The following is an 18,919-nucleotide window of genomic DNA, read 5'->3' as shown; positions in this document are numbered from 1 at the left end:
GTCCAATTAGCACAATAAATTATTTAATATATACTAATAGACACCTTACCGGATGCTAGTGACATTATGTGTCCATATTTTACACCAATACACCCAGAATTCGAATCCGGGTTCAAGTCAGTAGGCCGTCCCTGAGTCCACCCAACTCTTATAGGTACCCTATTCACGTTAGGGAAAGTAAAGGCGGCTGGGCATAGTGCAGACCACACTATCTCTTTATAAGCCGAGGTCACAGAAACAAGTGAACTCTACTTCACTTGCCCCATAGACCGCCAAGTTTGAAAAGAGAACTTTACTTTTACATCTCGCCATACTCATACTGACTGTTACCCACCTAGTGACGTCAAAGAATATCGGTTTTAAGACCTTTAGACGTGCCTAGGTCCACACAGTTCTGCTGTCCCCCAGCTATCGAGCCAGATCTGCCCCGGGGGTTCGAACTTAGGACTTTTCGGTTCATAACCATTGGCTTAACCAACCCGACCACGCTTATCTCCTAGTTTAATTTAATTCGAATCAGTTTATCGGATTAGTTGCTGTGAAGAAATTAAACTTCACTAGGAGAACAACCAATGGCCAAAGTTCAAAAGGTCACTGGATAGAAATCAGTTTTTGGCCGTAGATTCTATGTATTAGGCCAGGGGTCTCCAAAGTTTTCAGTCAGAGGGCCGCATTAACTATCAAATTTTAGTTCGGGGGCCAGTTTCTTCCAGGTATGTCTTTAATTTTCTGGACAAAGTTCCGCATCATCACCAAAAAAAGATCTCCGCGGGCCGGATGAGAGGACTTCGCGGGCCGCATCCGGCCCGCGGGCCGTAGTTTGGAGACCCCTGTATTAGGCAATCAAAAACTTGGCTTAATAAAAATACAATTTGTCAACTTTTTGTTTAGCACGTGACGTAGATTCGTAGAATAAAGAAAAAATGTTTATCGCGTGCGTGTACAGGCCGTAGGCGTTCTAAAAATATTCTGAAAGGGATTGGGTTGGTGGGCGGAGTATATGTTTTTTTTTCTATTTTCTGTGTGTGCGAATCATAAAATCAATCTTTAAAAAATAATATAAACAATATTTTTATGTACCGATTTCGTGTTATTGTATATATATATATATATATATATATATATATATATATATATATATATATATATATATATATATATATATATATATATATATATATTGTTTAATGTGTTTACCTTACAGTATGTCCACAGCATACTTTCTAGACAGACCTTACAATATGTCCACAGTATACGTTTCTACCCAGACCTTACAATATGTCCACAGTATAAGTTTCCAAAAAGACCTTACAATTTGTCCACAGTTTAAGTATCTAGATGGACCTTACAAAGCCTACGGCACTGAGCACTGTGTGAAATACGATGAAACTAACAGCCCTGTCTATACGCCTCGATTCTACAACCACACCGGCTACAGCTGGTGTCTTGCTGAATGCAGACTGTCTCATATCCTGAAGGTTTGCAAATGTCTCATCCACGACGGCGACCCGTGTAAGTCCTTGTTTTGTTAATATTTGGTAGACCCTAGGAGGGCCGCTTTCATTGAATCTCATACTGATGTGTGCATCATTTATGTAGGCCTTATGCCTATGTCGGTCTTTTGTCCTGTCGGCCGTTTGTACTGTCGGCCTTTAAATATATATATATATATATATATATATATATATATATATATATATATATATATATATATATATATATATATATATATATATATATATATAATATATGTGTGGTCCAGTTAATATCTGAAAGTTTAAACGACAACCAGTGATTTTTACCCAATTGCGATACTAGCAGAAATCGATACTGCATTACCCCCGTAGTGAAGACATGGGTATCGATGCGCTAATATTTTTCTTACATCTCCAGCAGTACACAACGTCTCGATCTGTACCATAGAAGAGTTCAGAACATGCTATCTGACAGAATCAAGTAAGTACGAGTGTGATAATTACATAGCTGACATATCCATAAAACAGGAGCTGACTCATACTGACTCATATATTCATAAAACAAGTGCTGACTCATACATTCATAAAACAAGTGCTGGCTCATACATTCATAAAACAATTGCTGGCTCATATATTCATAAAACAAGTGCTGGCTCATACATCTATAAAACAAGTACTGACTATTACATCCATAAAGCAAGTGCTGGATCATACATCCATAAAACAAGTACTGACTTTTACATCCATAAAGCAAGTGCTGGATCATACATCCATAAAACAAGTGCTGGATCATACATCCATAAAAGAATAGCTGACTTATATATCCATAAAACAAGCACTGGCTCATACAGTTCTCATAATATGTATAAGAAGAACCATCTAGAAATATATATAATCAAACCCTTAAGGTTTAATTAAATGTTATCATTGTAAATATTTAAAAAAAAAACAACATCAATAACGGAAGAATGCATTTTTAAATTGATCCAGTAAAAAACGTTTGGAGTAAGCTGTAGTACTTTTCGGAGTAAACTTTTAATTTTTTTAGATTTAAAAGCTTATTAGTTCACACCTTAGAGCTCATTAGAGTCCATTGTTTCGCTACCTGTAGTTCATTTTAAAGGTAATTGGAGATGGTTTTATTACTTTTTAAATACATAAGTTGAGATCACGATTACAAAAAAAATTTCAAACAAAATTCTAGCTTGAGACATGTGTGTGTGTATTGGCAGGGGGAGAAGTTGGAGAACGTAAAAACGTAAAGTCCTATGTAACACATGAATCTTAAAATAGACAAAGCCTTTGTCTTTACTGCTCAAGTTTATTTTAAAAATATTTAATTCGCTAAATCAAAATATAGTTCAATTTTATCTCCGGATTCCTGTTTTTATGTAGATCTATTTCCCGTTTTATTTTTTTGTCAAAATGTTTTTGCAAGGAAACTTCCAAATCAAGTCGCCATTTAATAGCACTGATTGCGCATGTCCGTTGCCATGCAACAAAGTGGAATACACCGGAAGGATATCCACAGCCGCCTTCCCAAACTACGACAAAAACTCGACTCAGAAAAGGTGAGAAAGAATTATTTTTAGCTGTAAACAGTTAATTTAAAATAAAAATCCAGTCAAATGTGTGTATTTAGGTTCTAAGGGAGTAGGACATTACCCCCTGTCCTATACATCCTGGTCGATCAAACGACATTACCCCCCCCCCCAAACCTCTTATTTACCTGTATATTATATCCACTTTCCAAAATAAAACAATATACTTAAGTCAATTACCTCTGTATCTCACCCAATGCCAAATGCAAAACATACTGTAGTAGGACATTGCCCCCACTTCCCCCTGGGCAATTAGACCTGGGTCATTTCGTCGTCATTACCCCCACGTCAATTACCTCTATATTTTACCCACTTTTTAAAATAAAACATTACCCCTAAGTCAATTACCTCTATATCTTACCATTTGTCCAATATAAAAAAAAGTTGAGTAAGACATTACACCCTCTGACGGAACTGTTAAATAGCGTTTTATGGGGGTAGAGTGATTTAAACATCTATCACTTTTATTTTATATTATAAGCAATGTGTATGATCTTATACATAACCACTATTTTATCCATACTCTGCAAATACTGTACACATACTTTATTTATAATTTACCATTACTTTATCCTTGATTTTCCAATTCTTTACATATTACTTACCCACACTTCATCCATTCTTACTAATACTTTACATAAAAGTATACTAATACTTTACCCTTACTTTATCAATATTTACCAGTAATTAAGCTATAATTACTCATACTTTATCTTTACTTTACCCAAAATATATCTATACTTTACTCTTACTTTGTCCATACTTACCCATAGTTTAACCATGCCTTACTCATAATTTACCTATTCTATCAATAATTTATCAATATTTTACTCTTACTTTATCCTTACCAATGGTTTGACCATATGTTACCCATAGTTTACCCAATCTACCCTTAGTTTACCCATTCTACCCATAGTTTACCCAATCTACCCATAGTTTACCCAATCTTCCCATAGTTTACCCAATCTACCCATAGTTTACCCAATCTACCCATAGTTTAAACATTCTACCCATAGTTTAAACATTCTACCCATAGTTTTTGCATCATTTACCTACACCTTACCTTCTCCTCACACTGCAGGGGCAGTAGAGTGGAGATCAAGATCTACTATGACCACCTGTTGACCTTGACCGAGGAGCAGATTAAGAAATATACCTGGCCTGACCTATTTGGTACAGTACTTTAATTAGCTCACGTCTACATGACTTTAATTAGCTCACGTCTACATGACTTTAATTAGCTCACGTCTACATGACTTTAATTAGCTCACGTCTACATGACTTTAATTAGCTCACGTCTACATGACTTTAATTAGCTCACGTCTACATGACTTTAATTAGCTCACGTCTACATGACTTTAATTAGCTCACGTCTACATGACTTTAATAAACTCACGTCTACATGACTTAAAGATTTAAAAAAATATATATTTGGTACTGTACTTTAATTAACTCACGTCTACATGTCTTTAATTAACTCACGTCTACATGACTTATTTAAAGATTTAAAAAATATATTTGGTACAGTACTTTAATTAACTCACGTCTACATGAGAGGGGACTGCAAGGCGCGCTTACAGCTTGTTTTCTAGGGTCTCCAAGAAGAGAATTATATATATAGATATTTGGTACAGTACTTTAATTAACTCACGTCTACATGACTTACTTAAAGATTTAAAAAAAATATATTTGATACAGTACTTTAATTAGCTCACGTCTACATGACTTACTTAAAGATTTAAAAGAAAATATATTTGGTACAGTACTTTAATTAGCTCACGTCTACATGACTTATTTAAAGATTTTAAAAATATATAATTAATATTAGTAATTAGTAAATTGATGAGGGTTTGAATGTGAATTGGATGTTTGTGTGTATGATTTATTACAAAAAGAAAGATGTACGATTGGTGTGTAAAAAGAAATTTTTCATGTAGGCGATTGTTCTCCAAGAAGTTTTACCCACTGATTCAACCACGGTATCATTGTCATGGCTGCTTTAAGGTTAATGCATAGCCTAGGGCACATTTTTATTGATTACAACGTGCTTTATGAGACATGACATGGCGTGGTCTTTTCATATCAGAGACGGGAGAGAAGTATATTTTCCCGATACCTGATACAGCTGATGATTTGTTTGAATTTAATTAATTAACAAATTCGAACCGTTTTTTTTTAATTTTGATAATCGCTAAAAGAAGTTTCAGTCGTATAGTGTAGCGAAATAAGCTATTGTGTTTCTTTTGATTTAGCGGATATTAGGAAAATTAGAAAAATTTAAAACTTGAAAAAAAGCAAAGAGGCAATATGAAAATTGTTTAACAAAGCGTAGACAAATTGTCGACACTTTTGTACTGTTAGACAGCTTTATATGGAGGGTTATATATCGATACGACTTAGAGCTGTGGATGCCTATGGAACCAGCACATACACTAACCACCTCATAGAAATTTAAAGACCCAGGTCATTCAACCCAGGGGTGTACTGGCCCGTCGGTCTACCGGAGAAAAATCCTGGTGGGCCCTCTAAAAATATCTCGGTGGTCCCAAGGAACGGTGCTGTAATAGTCCTATAAGATTTTTGTTATAGTATAGAGAAAGTATTGTAATCGTGCACAAAAATCACTTGAAATTTTAACAATTTTTACCGTATTACACCTCAGTCCTTCATCACATCCGAAGTATAGAGGACTTATTTTAATCGGGCAAAAATTATCAATCCAGATTTATCAAAATTAAGAGGTTTTATGCGTAATCCAGTCTGAAAAACTGGGCTTTGCAATTCTGTCCGTATGTCTGTGTGTCTGTCTGTCTGTCTGTGTGTAAACAAGATTACTTGAGTACCGTTACAGCTAGGTTGATGAAATTTCATATATAGGTATTTTATCAAAATCGTAGATCCGTATCAACTTTTGAGCGATTTCCGATAACCGGAAGTGGTACTTTTTCTACTTTGAATTTTTCAAAAGCCTATAACTTGAGTACTATTTCAGATAGATAAATGAAATTTCACATGTAAGTATAAAATCTAATTCTCTACCTTCTGTTAAATTTTGAGTAATTTCCGTTGACCGGAAGTAGTAATTTACGCTACTTCCGATTTCTCAAAAAACTAATGTAAATTTTTAAAGTACTAATAATATTGCGCACTATTATGCACTTTTTTTATTTGGCGTTCACTTGATGTGCAATTCTTTTGTCTACGAGATTTTATTCTATTTTTAAAACTTTAAGTATTTAAAATGGATTGAAAATCATGTCTATAGCCCGAGTTCCCATCCCCTGTTGTTTTATATAAGAATATTCGAGAAAGTTTAGGGGAGATCACTCCCGGTTTAAATTTTATTTTCAATTGTTAATACTTTACTATTTATCATTCCTAAATACCGTGGAGTAAAATTCAGGCTTGATTGAGAGAAAAAAGGCACGATGAAAATAGTTTTAATCTAGGGTTGGGGACAACTTTTTTAAAAATGTCCCCGGCCTCAGGGACACACCCCTCATTCGAGCCCATATATTTCTTCATTAGAAGGTTTGGTACTAGCGGTTTTGACCAGAGATTGTTGCACTTAATTTAATTCGATCACAGACATTTGCAACCCAGATTTCTGAACCCCAGAATGTCGACCCCGAGCCTTTCGACCCTCAAACGTCAATTAGCCATTTCGACCCCCGGCATTTCGACCCCAAGTATTTCGACACCAGGCATTTCGACCCCAGGCATTTCGACCCCAGACATTTCGACCCTAGGCTTTCTACCCCAGACATTTCGACTCCAAGTATTTCGACACCAGGCATTTCGACCCCAAGTATTTCGACACCAGGCATTTCGACCCCAAGTATTTCGACACCAGGCATTTCGACCCCAAGTATTTCGACACCAGGCATTTCGACCCCAAGTATTTCGACACCAGGCATTTCGACCCCAAGTATTTCGACACCAGGCATTTCGACCCCAAGTATTTCGACACCAGGCATTTCGACCCCAAGTATTTCGACACCAGGCATTTCGACCCCAAGTATTTCGACACCAGGCATTTCGACCCCAAGTATTTCGACACCAGGCATTTCGACCCCAAGTATTTCGACACCAGGCATTTCGACCCCAAGTATTTCGACACCAGGCATTTCGACCCCAGGCATTTCGACCCCAGACATTACGACCCCAGCCAGTTTGACCCCCGGCATTTTTGACAAGAGAAATTTAGAATCCTGAAAAATCTCGCCAGATATTTTCACCTCTAGACATTTATTCCCAGCGTATTATTGTAAGACTTACCTACCCCCCACTGCTAAGCCGAAAGTCTCGAGTACGAATCCAGGTTCAAGTTCAACGTCACTGAGTCCACCGAACTATGATAAGTACCTAACTGACGTTTGAGAAAGCAAAGGCGGCTGAGCATAATGCTGACCACACCATCTTTTCATATGCCGAGGCCACAGAAACAGGTGAACTCTACTTCACTTGCCTATTGATTGTTAGGTTCGAAAGGGGACTTTATTTACTCAACCAGCCAATAAACGAACAATAGCTTGAGCCGTAATTGCCGTATACTTATATCTATTGACACACTGATTTTGCAGGTTCCGCAGGAGGCATGATCGGTCTGTTTACAGGTGCCAGTATACTCACCCTCCTGGAGTTTGTGGAACTGATGGCCATGTGTACCTGGGTCAGCCTCAAGATGCTCTACTCAAAGACTTCGTTAAGATCTAAAAACAGATCGAAATGTGTTGCCCATGTGAATAAAAGTTTTTGTTAAGATGATAACCAAATACAATTTAATACTCTGTGAAAGTAAAGGTGTTTTATGAATTTAAATGTTAATATTATTTATTCAATAAACAAAAAAGATTAAAATAACACATTAAATCATTAATGTGAATCATTAAACAATGTGAAAAGTACACTTTTTCAAGCCTCTAGCTTGTGTTTGATGTTCTGATCTAAAATCAACATTTCTCAAATTAATACAATCTGGAGTGGCGTAGCAAGGTCGGGTGTCACCCGGTGCGGCATTTAATGGTGTCACCCCCCCCCAGAGGCGTAGCGACCCTTCCCGAGGACAAACTTTCATTTTTCGATTTGCACCCCCGCTCAAACTTACGATGTGCACCCCCACCTCTTAAAAGACTATTTAACACTCGAATTGCTCACTTAATTAAGTGGAATTATCATTTTTTGTATATATATATTTTGCTAGTTTTTGCCTGGTGTCACCCCCTAAATGGTGTCACCCGGTTCCGCCCCCCCGCCCCCCCCCCCTCGCTACGCCTCTGCACATCTGTATTTGTTTATGCTGATAACTTGAGTGCTTTTTAAAATTTCACCTTTTAAAGTAAACAAAGTAAACAAAGTAAACAAAGTAAACAAAGTAAACAAAGTAAACAATGTAAATATATATATATATATATATATATATATATATATATATATATATATATATATATATATATATATATATATATATATATATATATATATATATATATATATATATATATATAAATAACGGAGCAATAGGGATTTCAGTATTGAAGTTTGCCTAAAATAACTATATTTAACATTGTGAATGATATATTGTGACGTGTGTGAGTGGTGGGTTCCAGTGGCGGAACTAGAAAAAAAAGGCTCCCCCGCAAAAAATTTTTTTGGGCCCCCCTATATGTATATATATATATATATATATATATATATATATATATATATATATATATATATATATATATATATATATATATATATATATATATATATATATATATATATATATATATACATACATATGTATAAGTAGCCCGCTTCTCAAAATTATAAATAGTCTATTACCTGAGTATTTTAATCTATTTTATTGCAATGTATAACCACTCTGAGATAACGAACCAGACAACAACAAGTCCCAACTCATTTCGAGCGCGGCATTAATCGTGTTTTACAAATGTTCGTATTACGTCTTTAAGTGTAACCAAAATAGTGACAGAATTGAGGCTGGTCAAAATTATATAAACACGTAAGCTTGATTTTAAAATGGTTTCTCGCGTTATGTTTATTTTTATGATTTTTTGTATTTATATTATTAGTTTTGAATACATTAATTTTTATAGCTATATATTTATTTAGTATACCTCATTTAAATAATAATTAAGAGAATAAATGGCTCTTTAATTTACATAGTACAAAACTATTTAAATGAGCTTTATGGGCACCCGTGTTTTGATGAAGGGCAGTAAGTCATGGAAGTATTGTGAACGTTTGCCTATCTTTCAAACTACAGCTCTTGTAGATTTTATATTTTTCTACCCAACAGTGTGTGTTAGTTACTGTAGAACAATCACTGCTATAGTAGACCTGTTTGTTTTTTACAAAACTACTATCAATGTGCACGAAAAACATTATTTATGAAAGGAAAATTCATTGTTTTTTTGGTCGGAATTGGGCCCCTAAACGTCGTGCCCCCCCCCCCCCCCCCCCCCCCGCATTGCGGGGTCTGGCGGCACTGTAGTTCCGCCCCTGGTGGGTTCCCGAGTCCACCCAGCTCTGATGAGTACCTGGCCAACGTTTGGAGAAGTAAAGGTGGCTGACCACACGATCCATTCAAACGTCCAGGTCAAGAAGCATTAACTACACTCCATCAGTCCAATGAATCGCTAGATCTAAAGAGGGATCTTTACTTTATAAAGTGGAAAACAAAGGGGGGGGGGGCGAGAGTTATAGAACACTACTAATTAAGTACTACATACATACGTTTTCTTTTATATTGAAATTCCAATTTGCTAAAAAAGCAAATGTAAGCTTTTGTTTTTGCTTTGTAGTTTATCTATTCAAAGCTAAAATAAAATTTATTTACATCTGATTTTATAATTTTAAATATTGTATCAATATATTATAATTATATTTATATATATCTAGAGTGTATATATACATACATATATATATATATATATATATATATATATATATATATATATATATATATATATATATATATATATATACATATATACATGTATATATATATATTTAAAAATTTATTTATTTAGTTATATATGGTACAAAAGCTTTAGTAATGAGCTTGTTTTAATTTAAAAATGTATTTTTATTTAAAAAATTAATGGAATTATATTACATTAATTTCTACTTATATTTGCCATTTTCCAATAAAAATAGTTATCAAATACTAGTATTGTGTCATGTAAATCTGGAAAGGTAACATTTGCTGTCAAAGTACACGCTTTTCAATTATTTCAAACCAAATATGAATCTTAAACAAAGATGATGATAGAATACAAGATGCAGGCTAGCTTAAAGAGAAAAATAACCTACGTTTAATTCTGATTTTTAAAGAAGCGTACGATTTGTTATTATTTATTCGAAACTGTAAAAAGTTGTCTTAAATTTGTTGCAGTATTAAAATGCTATTATTGATAGCATAAACCTGCCGTTACTTAATTTGATTCTATTATAAGTAAAAAATATAATTATTGCATTTGGGTACTCTTAGTGTTAAAATCGTGAAAATAGGCATAAAAACTGATAACTGCAATTTGTGTTTGTTACCAATTAGAATAATGTTCACATCAATTCATTTTAGTTCGAAAATTTATATCTCTACCTGGCTAACGAGATTTTAAATTTTAGGTGAGAGAGATCGAGACTTACAAGCCCTATTCCACAGTGTCAATAAATGTAAAGTTGTTAAGATAGAGACCTACACTGAACATATAGTGCATCGTATTAAAAATACATTTTTTTAAAAACATCGAATGTTGTGTATGTGCGGTGTAGGCCTTCGTGGCGAAGACGTATATTTAACCCCAGGAATTAATTGCGCGGGAACAAATAGCCATGCGACACCTGGCCTGTCATTATAATCAGGGGAAATAACACTGTATGTGTGCAACAGGAAGAATTCTCCCAGAATAGAAATAGTTTGGGCACGGTTAAAGAGGTGGGGAGGGGGGATGGGGAGGAAGGAGGAAGTGAAAAATCAGATGGAGTGTGGGGGGGGGGGGGGTGATGAGCAGGCTGATACGTTATGATGGGTTGGGTGGAGGGGGGATATGTAGATCCGATATACCCTAAGGTCAGGTGTTGTTACAGGAAATTCGTCTGCATAGTTTTATGTTCTGGAAACTTCATACATTTAACAAAATGCATACAAAAATACTTATATATATATATATATATATATATATATATATATATATATATATATATATATATATATATATATATATATATATATATATATATATATATATATATATATATATATATATATATATATATATATATATATATATATATATATATATATATATATATATATATATATATATATATAAGAGAGTAACATGACTCAATTACACTTACAGTTCCTACGACAAACACTAATTCCACGCATCCTGTTTTATAATGTTTTTCTTCCCTCGCCCACTCGCTCCCTGCGTGATGTCGATTTCTTTTCAAAATAAAAACCCGGGCTAAACCAACTTTGATCAGGGTAAAAGTGATGTCACTGACAACACTTTAAAATGAAAACACAAAGATAGTTCTAAAATATGTAAACGTAAACGAAAATTTCCCGTGTGTTTTTATTTTACCCCACGTTAACCTTATTAAAATAAAATTACGTAATTATAATTCCCAAGGATGCATTTTTGTTTAACCTAAACCTAACACAAATTTAGACGCGTGGTTTGTCTGTTTATAAATCCTTGAACTCTTTAAAATTTTAAAATATAAAATCATTACGTTAGGAAAATTTAAAGGTCAAAACATCTACTAAAACTAGAAACAAGTATATTGTCTGTTTTCTAACATTAAAAAAAAAAAGTTCAGACCACTTTAGGAGGGGACGTCCTTAGGGATACAGCTTCTGTTATTTTATCCCCTAAAACGTTGTTTTGGTAGACCCGGATTGGATAAAGTGTGAATTTATTTTCAACCCTGACTTAGTTGCCCTGTTAAACCTTATTTGTTGAGTTGCCTCCATTTATACTGAGAGTATTTAACACATTTCGGTAATAGCTATTAACTGTTGTGTGCATATACATTAATTTTGTTTTAGGGAGTGGTTTTTTTTTTATGAAAATTCAATTTGAGATGAAAAACTTCGATCGTACACGCAGTAAGCGTTCTAAAAATATTTTTCAGATGTTTCATATGTTTCAAACAGCCCAATAACTAGCCCACACAGCCAAAAAACTGGTCCAAACAGCCCAATAACTAGTCCAAACAGCCAAATAACTGGTCCAAACAGATTAATAACTAGTCCAAACAGCCAAATAACTGGTCCAAACAGATCAATAACTAGTCCAAACAGCCCAATAACAGGTCCAAACAGCCCAATAACTAGTCCAAACAGCCCAATAACTAGTCCAAACAGCCCAATAACTGGTCTAAACAGCCCAATAACTAGTCCAAACAGCCAAATAACTGGTCCTAACAGCCCAATAACTAGTCCAAACAGCCCAATAACTAGTCCAAACAGCCCAATAACTGGTCTAAACAGCCCAATAACTAGTCCAAACAGCCAAATAACTGGTCCAAACAGCACAATAACTGGGCCAAACAGCACAATAACTAATTAAATTGCCCACGGTCATCTTAGAAATTAAATTAAATTAACCCAATGTAGACCGGATGTTAACTATTTAGTACCACCTCCATGGAAATTTCTGTACCAACATATTTTATTTCATCAATTTAATACCCGTGCATCTTAGATTTATAATCTTGATAGTAGCTTATACAGTTATTTAAATCTTGGTTTAGCTTTATCTAATACGTTTAAAAATTACGTTATAATATTACTAATATTAAATCTATATTTGTTTATAGTTCTCAATACATTTTTATACGCATAGTAGATTACAATTTACCAGAATGAAAACACGCTAATTTTTAAAAAAATTACGTTATATTATTATTAATATTAAATATATATTTGTTTATAGTTCTCAACACGTTTTTGATACACATAGTGGATTACAATTTACCAGAATGAAAACACGTTGTTAAATTTCTACTGCTCTATTTTTTTATTACCGTAAGCTCATGAGTTTAACAGAGCTGCTACTAGCTGTAACGATCCTCTTACAAGGCTAATGCTATACGTTCAATTTTCGGAAGAATGCACTTATTTATATTTATAGAGGGTAGGGGTGGTCATTCATAAATGATGTCACGTTTTTTAAAAACAATTTTTGTTTGTCTACCCCACCCCCCACTTCCAATCATCACACATTGTCACAAAATTCTGTAATCACCTCCTTTCTAGAAGTGTGACGTCTTTTATGGATGACAATTTTTAAGAAAGTTTAATCAATAATTATTTAATGATCTTAGGGTCTCCACCTTCTAAATCATTTGTTGCCTAGTCGGCAATTCGTGTTCCTAAAAAAAAACTCATAAGAGTGCTGTTGTTCCCCTCCCCCTGACTAGCTGCTAAAGTCGCTGACTAGAGGGGGAGCCTCCTGACCACCAAAATCAATGTTTTCTTGATCCTCCTGCCGTTTCAGTACTGATGATTGCTTCATTATAGCCTCCACACAAAGCTTTGCTATTTACGGCTATAAAGGAAAAAAATTTCAACAGTTTAATTTTTTTTTGTTTTGTTTATTTTAAATTTGTTTAATTTAAAAAAAAAATCGTTTTCACAGTAAAATGTCCCCATGTTAAAATTTCCTTTTAAAATCCTAACATTGAAGTATTTGTATTCTCTATTAACACTTGTTACTGTTTTTAAATACTTTAACCGGTTTATTTTTAGAGAAAATCTGAATTTAAAGAAAAAAAAATTAAACTAAGAACAAAAAACAGAAAAATGTTTCATTATTTTTATGGAGCCAATGATGATAGGAGACATTAAAAAAAACTTTAATTGTAATGAAATTACAAGAGATATATCTTGTCTAATTTAACCCTGTATCTCAGGATAAATCTGCATCAATTTTTACTCTGTTTATCGTCCGATGTGACAGAATCAATGTTCAAATATTTTTTCCATTTGCTTAAAACTCTAAAGGTAGTTTTAGTGTTTGAGTTGTTTTTTTTTAATGTATTTTTTTTCAAAAAAATAAATAAAATCTACTTTTAAAATAAGAATAATGTAAATGTATAACTGTTTAAATTTCTGACTGTTAAATAGATTTTAAAAGAAAAAAAAGCAAAATCGATTCGATATATTTTATGCGGAAATTGTCATTTCTGTAGGCTATGTTCTGATTGATATATCAAAACAATGTTTTAAAATTAGATATTGTCTTCAATAAATCACCACCGTATTAGTGATTAAAATTTTTCTCTGTTTTTTTTTCTGAATTTTTTCAAAAAACTTTAATGATGAGATTTTGATGACAATGTGTTTTCTACAAAAGTATTATTAGAAAAAAAGAAGATTGTGGGTGGAAGAGTGAAATAGCTGTAGGACCATACATCAAGAGCCAGCGTCATTGTGAGTTTCCACTGTTGCATATCACTCCCAGTTTTATTTATTATCATCTTAAGGAATATGCTTTTATCCAATAAGCATGATTCTAGTTAGTATTACAATCTTTAAAATGTATTGTTTAAAAGCGCCCAAATATTTTAAAGTAAATTAAACGGGAATGAAACTAAGCATTGTATCAAGTAAAAAACTATTCAATTTTTATTTACGTTTTAAAAAATATGTTATTCGAATTTTTTTTTAGGTTTAGCTGATTAAAAAATATGGAGTTTTTAATGATTTATTAAATTAAAAAAAAAAGCATTAAGTAGATAAATTTACTTTGATAATAATTGACAGATTTTTATTACAGTTTAATTATTTCGTTGTCTTATTACATAATATAGAAGACCTATTTTCTGCACAGATTTGTGCCTTCGAGCTGTGTTCCGATTTTTAAAAGAATATTTTATTGTCCAGCTCATTTATTAAATATCTAATCAGCAATGTAAAAATATTGCAAATGTTCGCACCAAAAAAAAAAAAAGAACAACAACGACATAAAAGTTACGTAGAAAACTCTTATCCTCCAGCTATTTTAAATTTATCCAGTGATGTAAAAAATCGTAGATGTTCTCGCACAACAATCTAAACAATATAAAAACGGACTTTAAAAAAAGCAACGCAAAACACATGGTGAATATTTAATATTTCATTGAAATATAATTAAGATAATTTATTTCATGAAGGTGAGGAGCACTGCTCAGGCTAAGTCCAAGATGGCGTCTAATATGTTCTCCAAGCGACGTGTCGTCGGTCTGCTGAGGCGCAAAGTCTTGGAGACAACTTCTAGCTTGGGAAGCTCCTCTTGGGTGAGCTGCTGTAGCTCCTCCTGCGACAGTTGATGCTGCTGGGTCTGCAAGGTCTCGCTGATGGGCTCAACATTTTGAATCTTAGGAGCTGAATCGGACTGGGTTAGTTGAAACAGCGGGTTTGAATCGTACCCCGAACGCTGTTCGAAGCGGATTAAATTTTTTAAAGCGCTGGGGTGTTTTTGAAGTGGCAGAGGTTCTTCAGAGTTCCCGGAGCGTTTTCCGAAACGGATGAAATTTTGAAAAACGCGCCGGCGACAGGAGTACTTGACACAGCGGCTGATCAGAGGGATGTCAGGGTACAGAAACTGGCACCCCTCGCCGCAGTCGTTTTCCTCTTCGCCCCCCTGAGCGGGGGTGAGGGTGAGAAGTAGGAAGAGGGCGATGATGATCAAGTATTGGATGGTTGATTGACAGCTACTTGTCATTGTGGAATCCGTCTTATGTCTTTGAGTTTTATCTAAGCACTGACAGGGTTGGAAGGACATCTTAGAGAAGCAGATTATCTCCGCTTCAAAATCTATTCAACTATCACCTATAAAAGTAGTTTTGAAAATTCTGGTTTTCTATCTATACAATTCCGTTTTAGAATCTCTATTTGGAAAATACTACTTTAATTTATCAGAGAAAAATAATATTAAAGTAAATACGAGTTTTATAATTATTTATTTTATAATTAAGAATCTTTCTTAATAGAAAATTTTGAAAATCTATATAATTCTACTCGAAAATTATGTCAGTATTCAGTGATTGAAAATTAATTAATTTTTTTTTCCTATTAAATCGACACTTATTAAACACAATAATTCTTCCTTGCTAATTCGTTGGTTTTAGTTACAGTTTTTAATCAAACCGTTTTAAAATCGAAACAAAATTAGGAAAAAGTTTTACTTTGCTCGTTGTTGGCCTGAAAAGAAAAAAAAATGAAAGATATTAAAATTGTAAGAACAATTTCATTTTGCAGCTTTTAAATGCGTATAGACTTTTTTTAAAAAAAGGATTACGTCAAATAATTTCTAATCGGATTAAAAGACTTCATGTTTTATTACATTGATTATGGTGCTGTCAGTCAATATTACCGAAATAGTGGTAGGTTTAACACTGAGAGCTTAAGACTTATATTTCTAATTTTCTATTAATATAAAATCATGTGTTCGATTACTTTATGTCTGACGCCTAGTGGTATTTATGTTCCATGTTTGGTACCAATGGTTCTCAAAAAGTTGCATTGGATGGAACTACAACTCAACAAGTATAAGGTAGGGGTTCCTACTAAATCATACGGTCTGAGTGTAAACATGAAATAAAAGTAAAGTACCCTTTGGAATCTTACGGTCCATGGGGCAGGTGAAGTAGAGTTCACCTTTTTCAGCTACCTCGACAAATGAAGGAGTTATAGTGATCAGCACTATACCCAGCCGCCTTTACTTTCCTTGACGTAAGTTAGGTACCCATCAGAGCTGGGTGGACTCAGGGACTCGAGCCCAGGATACGAACTCAAGACTTTCGGATTGGGAGTCTAAAGCTCTATTAATTGATCACACCATTATACAAAGTCGCCTAGTTCTAGCCACAAAACCCGAGTGCTTCAACTTTGCTTTACTTTCCTTCCTTGGTTAGAAATTACAACATGCTTAAAAAATTAACCCTGGGGGGGGGGGGGGGGGGGAGGGCATTCTGATAGGGCACTAGCTAGAGTCTCTTGTCTGTTTCCGAACCCTCGACCTTCGAGTTGAATAGTGCGCTTTCCTACCTTGCTAGATTCTAGTCATTTACTCACGTTTTTGTTTTAAAAATCAATTCTAGTTCTACCTAAATGACAGGTTATGGTAGTTTAAGTCTTACATGGTTATTCTGAATCGAGCAAGCAAGAATATAAACAAGAGTAAGTTGTATAATCTTATATGGTAAATCTGCACATTCCAAAACGAAAATGATGCACATGAAGACTGAAATTTAAGTAAATGCAAATTGTTATATTTCTTACTTTTGTTTCTTTTTATTTAGAACAGTTATAAGTTGCTTGGTGTGTCGTCGTTTTGTTCCGCTTGCTCTTTCTATTCCAGTTTTTTTTATATTTCTTGTCTGTTTAGTAAAAACTTCTGTCTAAAAATGGCCGCCAATCTGTCGAAAGAAGAAAAAAACAAAAGTTTAAAAATTACAATAATTTGATATTTAAAAAACCAATTTGACCGACAACCTGAGGTTAACGGAGAACCCTAAGCTAATTAAAACAGCCGTCACGTTTTTATTAAATGCAAAAACTATCCAGACGTCCAAATCTTTGGCTTTAAATGCGCAAAAACTTCCGTGTTTTAGATTTCAAAATTAAAAAAATAAATTTAAAAAATGTAATAACTCGATGAGACAGTTATTGTGTCATCACTCAAGTTGATATTACGTTTTAAAACAAAATTCTGCATCTGCCTTGTTATATAGTGCCAACAGCTTTTCAAAATGGAAAGAAGCGACTTTCCACACCAGTATAAGTCGTGGGCGAGGTGGTGACCTCAAAAGTTCGCTCGAACTTTTCCCATGCAGACAGGTTAATCACATTATTCTCGTGTCTCTTAATTTAGCATTTTCTAATTTTAATCTGCCATAATTACATTTTAATTAAAAAAATTCAAATATGCAATAGTGTAGCTTCACATTCCAATTGCATGAGCTGCTATGTTTAAACTTCTCACTTCATTTATATAATTTATAAATCGTTAGACTGAAATCCCCAGGGAATACGGAAAGTAGGCCGGCCAAGGAAATCCTGGAGGAGGACAGTAGAAGATGAGAAACGGTCTACCGGGCTTTAGAATAGGCGCAAATAAAGAGAGCTGCTCGATAGTTAGGGGCAGCTACTCTTCTAGGAGAGACAACTCCAAATCAAACAACTGTTGCCTTGTAGTTTGTTCTTGGTTGGACGAGGGCTATGCAATTAAACCCAAAAAGAAAAGCAGGCTGAAATCGGAGTCAATGGCCTCAATGGCGCATAACCAGTTGAGACGTATCCTTAATTGTGTTGGAGGGGGATCTCTTCCAACACTAAAATTAAGAACGAAAAAGAAAAAGAAGAAGAAGAGGAAAGTAGGCCGGCCAAGGAAATTCTGGAGGAGGACAGTAGAACGTGAGGCAAGGGCTGCCGGGCTTACAATGGGCGCAAATAAAGAGAGCTGCTCGTTAGCTGGGGACAACCACTCTTCTAGGAGAGCCAACTCCAAATCAAACAACTGCTGCCTTGTAGTTTGTTCTTGGTTGGACAAAGGCTATAGAAGCAAATCCAAAACGAAAAGCAGGCTGAAATCGGAGTCGATGGCCTCAATGGCGTATAACATGTAATACTTAATTGTGTTGGAGGGAATCCCTTCCAACACTATGATTAAAAACGAAAAAGAAGAAGAAAACGACGAGAGCTGCCCAAAGCCGAGTATGATAGAGATGTTTGGCTTCTGACATTTGCTCTCAAAGGGCCATAAAGGAATTAGAATATATGTTTAGACTATTCACCCAAGGAAGCCCCAGGTGTAGAGCGTCCCCTTAAACATC

The 18,919-nt window shown here is 34.4% G+C and overlaps 3 protein-coding genes across 3 annotated transcripts; 1 reads left to right on the top strand and 2 right to left on the bottom strand.

The window, feature by feature from the left end:
* Nucleotides 1–2,897: 2,897 nt before the first annotated feature.
* On the top strand, nt 2,898–7,870 carry LOC131950043 (acid-sensing ion channel 4-like). The gene is made up of 3 exons (XM_059312063.1): nt 2,898–3,046; nt 4,158–4,249; nt 7,660–7,870. Exons 1-3 carry the CDS (start codon nt 2,901–2,903, stop codon nt 7,836–7,838), a joined length of 417 nt encoding a protein of 138 aa, XP_059168046.1. The 5' UTR covers nt 2,898–2,900; the 3' UTR covers nt 7,839–7,870.
* A 4,345-nt stretch (nt 7,871–12,215) lies between these two features.
* On the bottom strand, nt 12,216–13,617 carry LOC131950036 (putative manganese efflux pump MntP). Its single transcript, XM_059312053.1, has 2 exons — nt 13,560–13,617; nt 12,216–12,661 (listed from the first exon to the last, which is right to left on the bottom strand). The coding sequence occupies exons 1-2, from the start codon at nt 13,615–13,617 to the stop codon at nt 12,216–12,218; spliced, it is 504 nt and encodes a 167-aa protein (XP_059168036.1).
* Nucleotides 13,618–15,206: 1,589 nt separating this feature from the next.
* On the bottom strand, nt 15,207–16,074 carry LOC131950041 (uncharacterized). Its single transcript, XM_059312061.1, has one exon. It carries the CDS (start codon nt 15,865–15,867, stop codon nt 15,271–15,273), a length of 597 nt encoding a protein of 198 aa, XP_059168044.1. The 5' UTR covers nt 15,868–16,074; the 3' UTR covers nt 15,207–15,270.
* Nucleotides 16,075–18,919: the final 2,845 nt, after the last annotated feature.

This window comes from Physella acuta, unplaced genomic scaffold (assembly GCF_028476545.2).
Source record: "Physella acuta isolate Inbredline_101_S28 unplaced genomic scaffold, ASM2847654v3 ptg000729l, whole genome shotgun sequence".
Lineage (NCBI taxonomy): Eukaryota > Metazoa > Mollusca > Gastropoda > Physidae > Physella > Physella acuta.
Note: the sequence above shows the minus strand (reverse complement) of the source record. Positions and strands in the feature narration are given on the sequence as shown.

What these genes read in the sequence shown, in the direction of transcription:
- LOC131950036 (XM_059312053.1), bottom strand. Translation starts at nt 13,617, where the DNA reads ATGAAGCAATCATCAGTACTGAAACGGCAGGAGGATCAAGAAAACATT. An exon ending in AGAAAACATTGATTTTGGTG is followed by an intron (nt 12,662 to 13,559) that starts GTCAGGAGGCTC and finishes CAATTTAATTAG; the next exon opens with TTATTGTGCTGTTTGGCCCA.
- LOC131950043 (XM_059312063.1), top strand. Translation starts at nt 2,901, where the DNA reads ATGTTTTTGCAAGGAAACTTCCAAATCAAGTCGCCATTTAATAGCACT. An exon ending in AAAAACTCGACTCAGAAAAG is followed by an intron (nt 3,047 to 4,157) that starts GTGAGAAAGAAT and finishes CTCACACTGCAG; the next exon opens with GGGCAGTAGAGTGGAGATCA. An exon ending in TACCTGGCCTGACCTATTTG is followed by an intron (nt 4,250 to 7,659) that starts GTACAGTACTTT and finishes CTGATTTTGCAG; the next exon opens with GTTCCGCAGGAGGCATGATC.
- LOC131950041 (XM_059312061.1), bottom strand. Translation starts at nt 15,867, where the DNA reads ATGTCCTTCCAACCCTGTCAGTGCTTAGATAAAACTCAAAGACATAAG.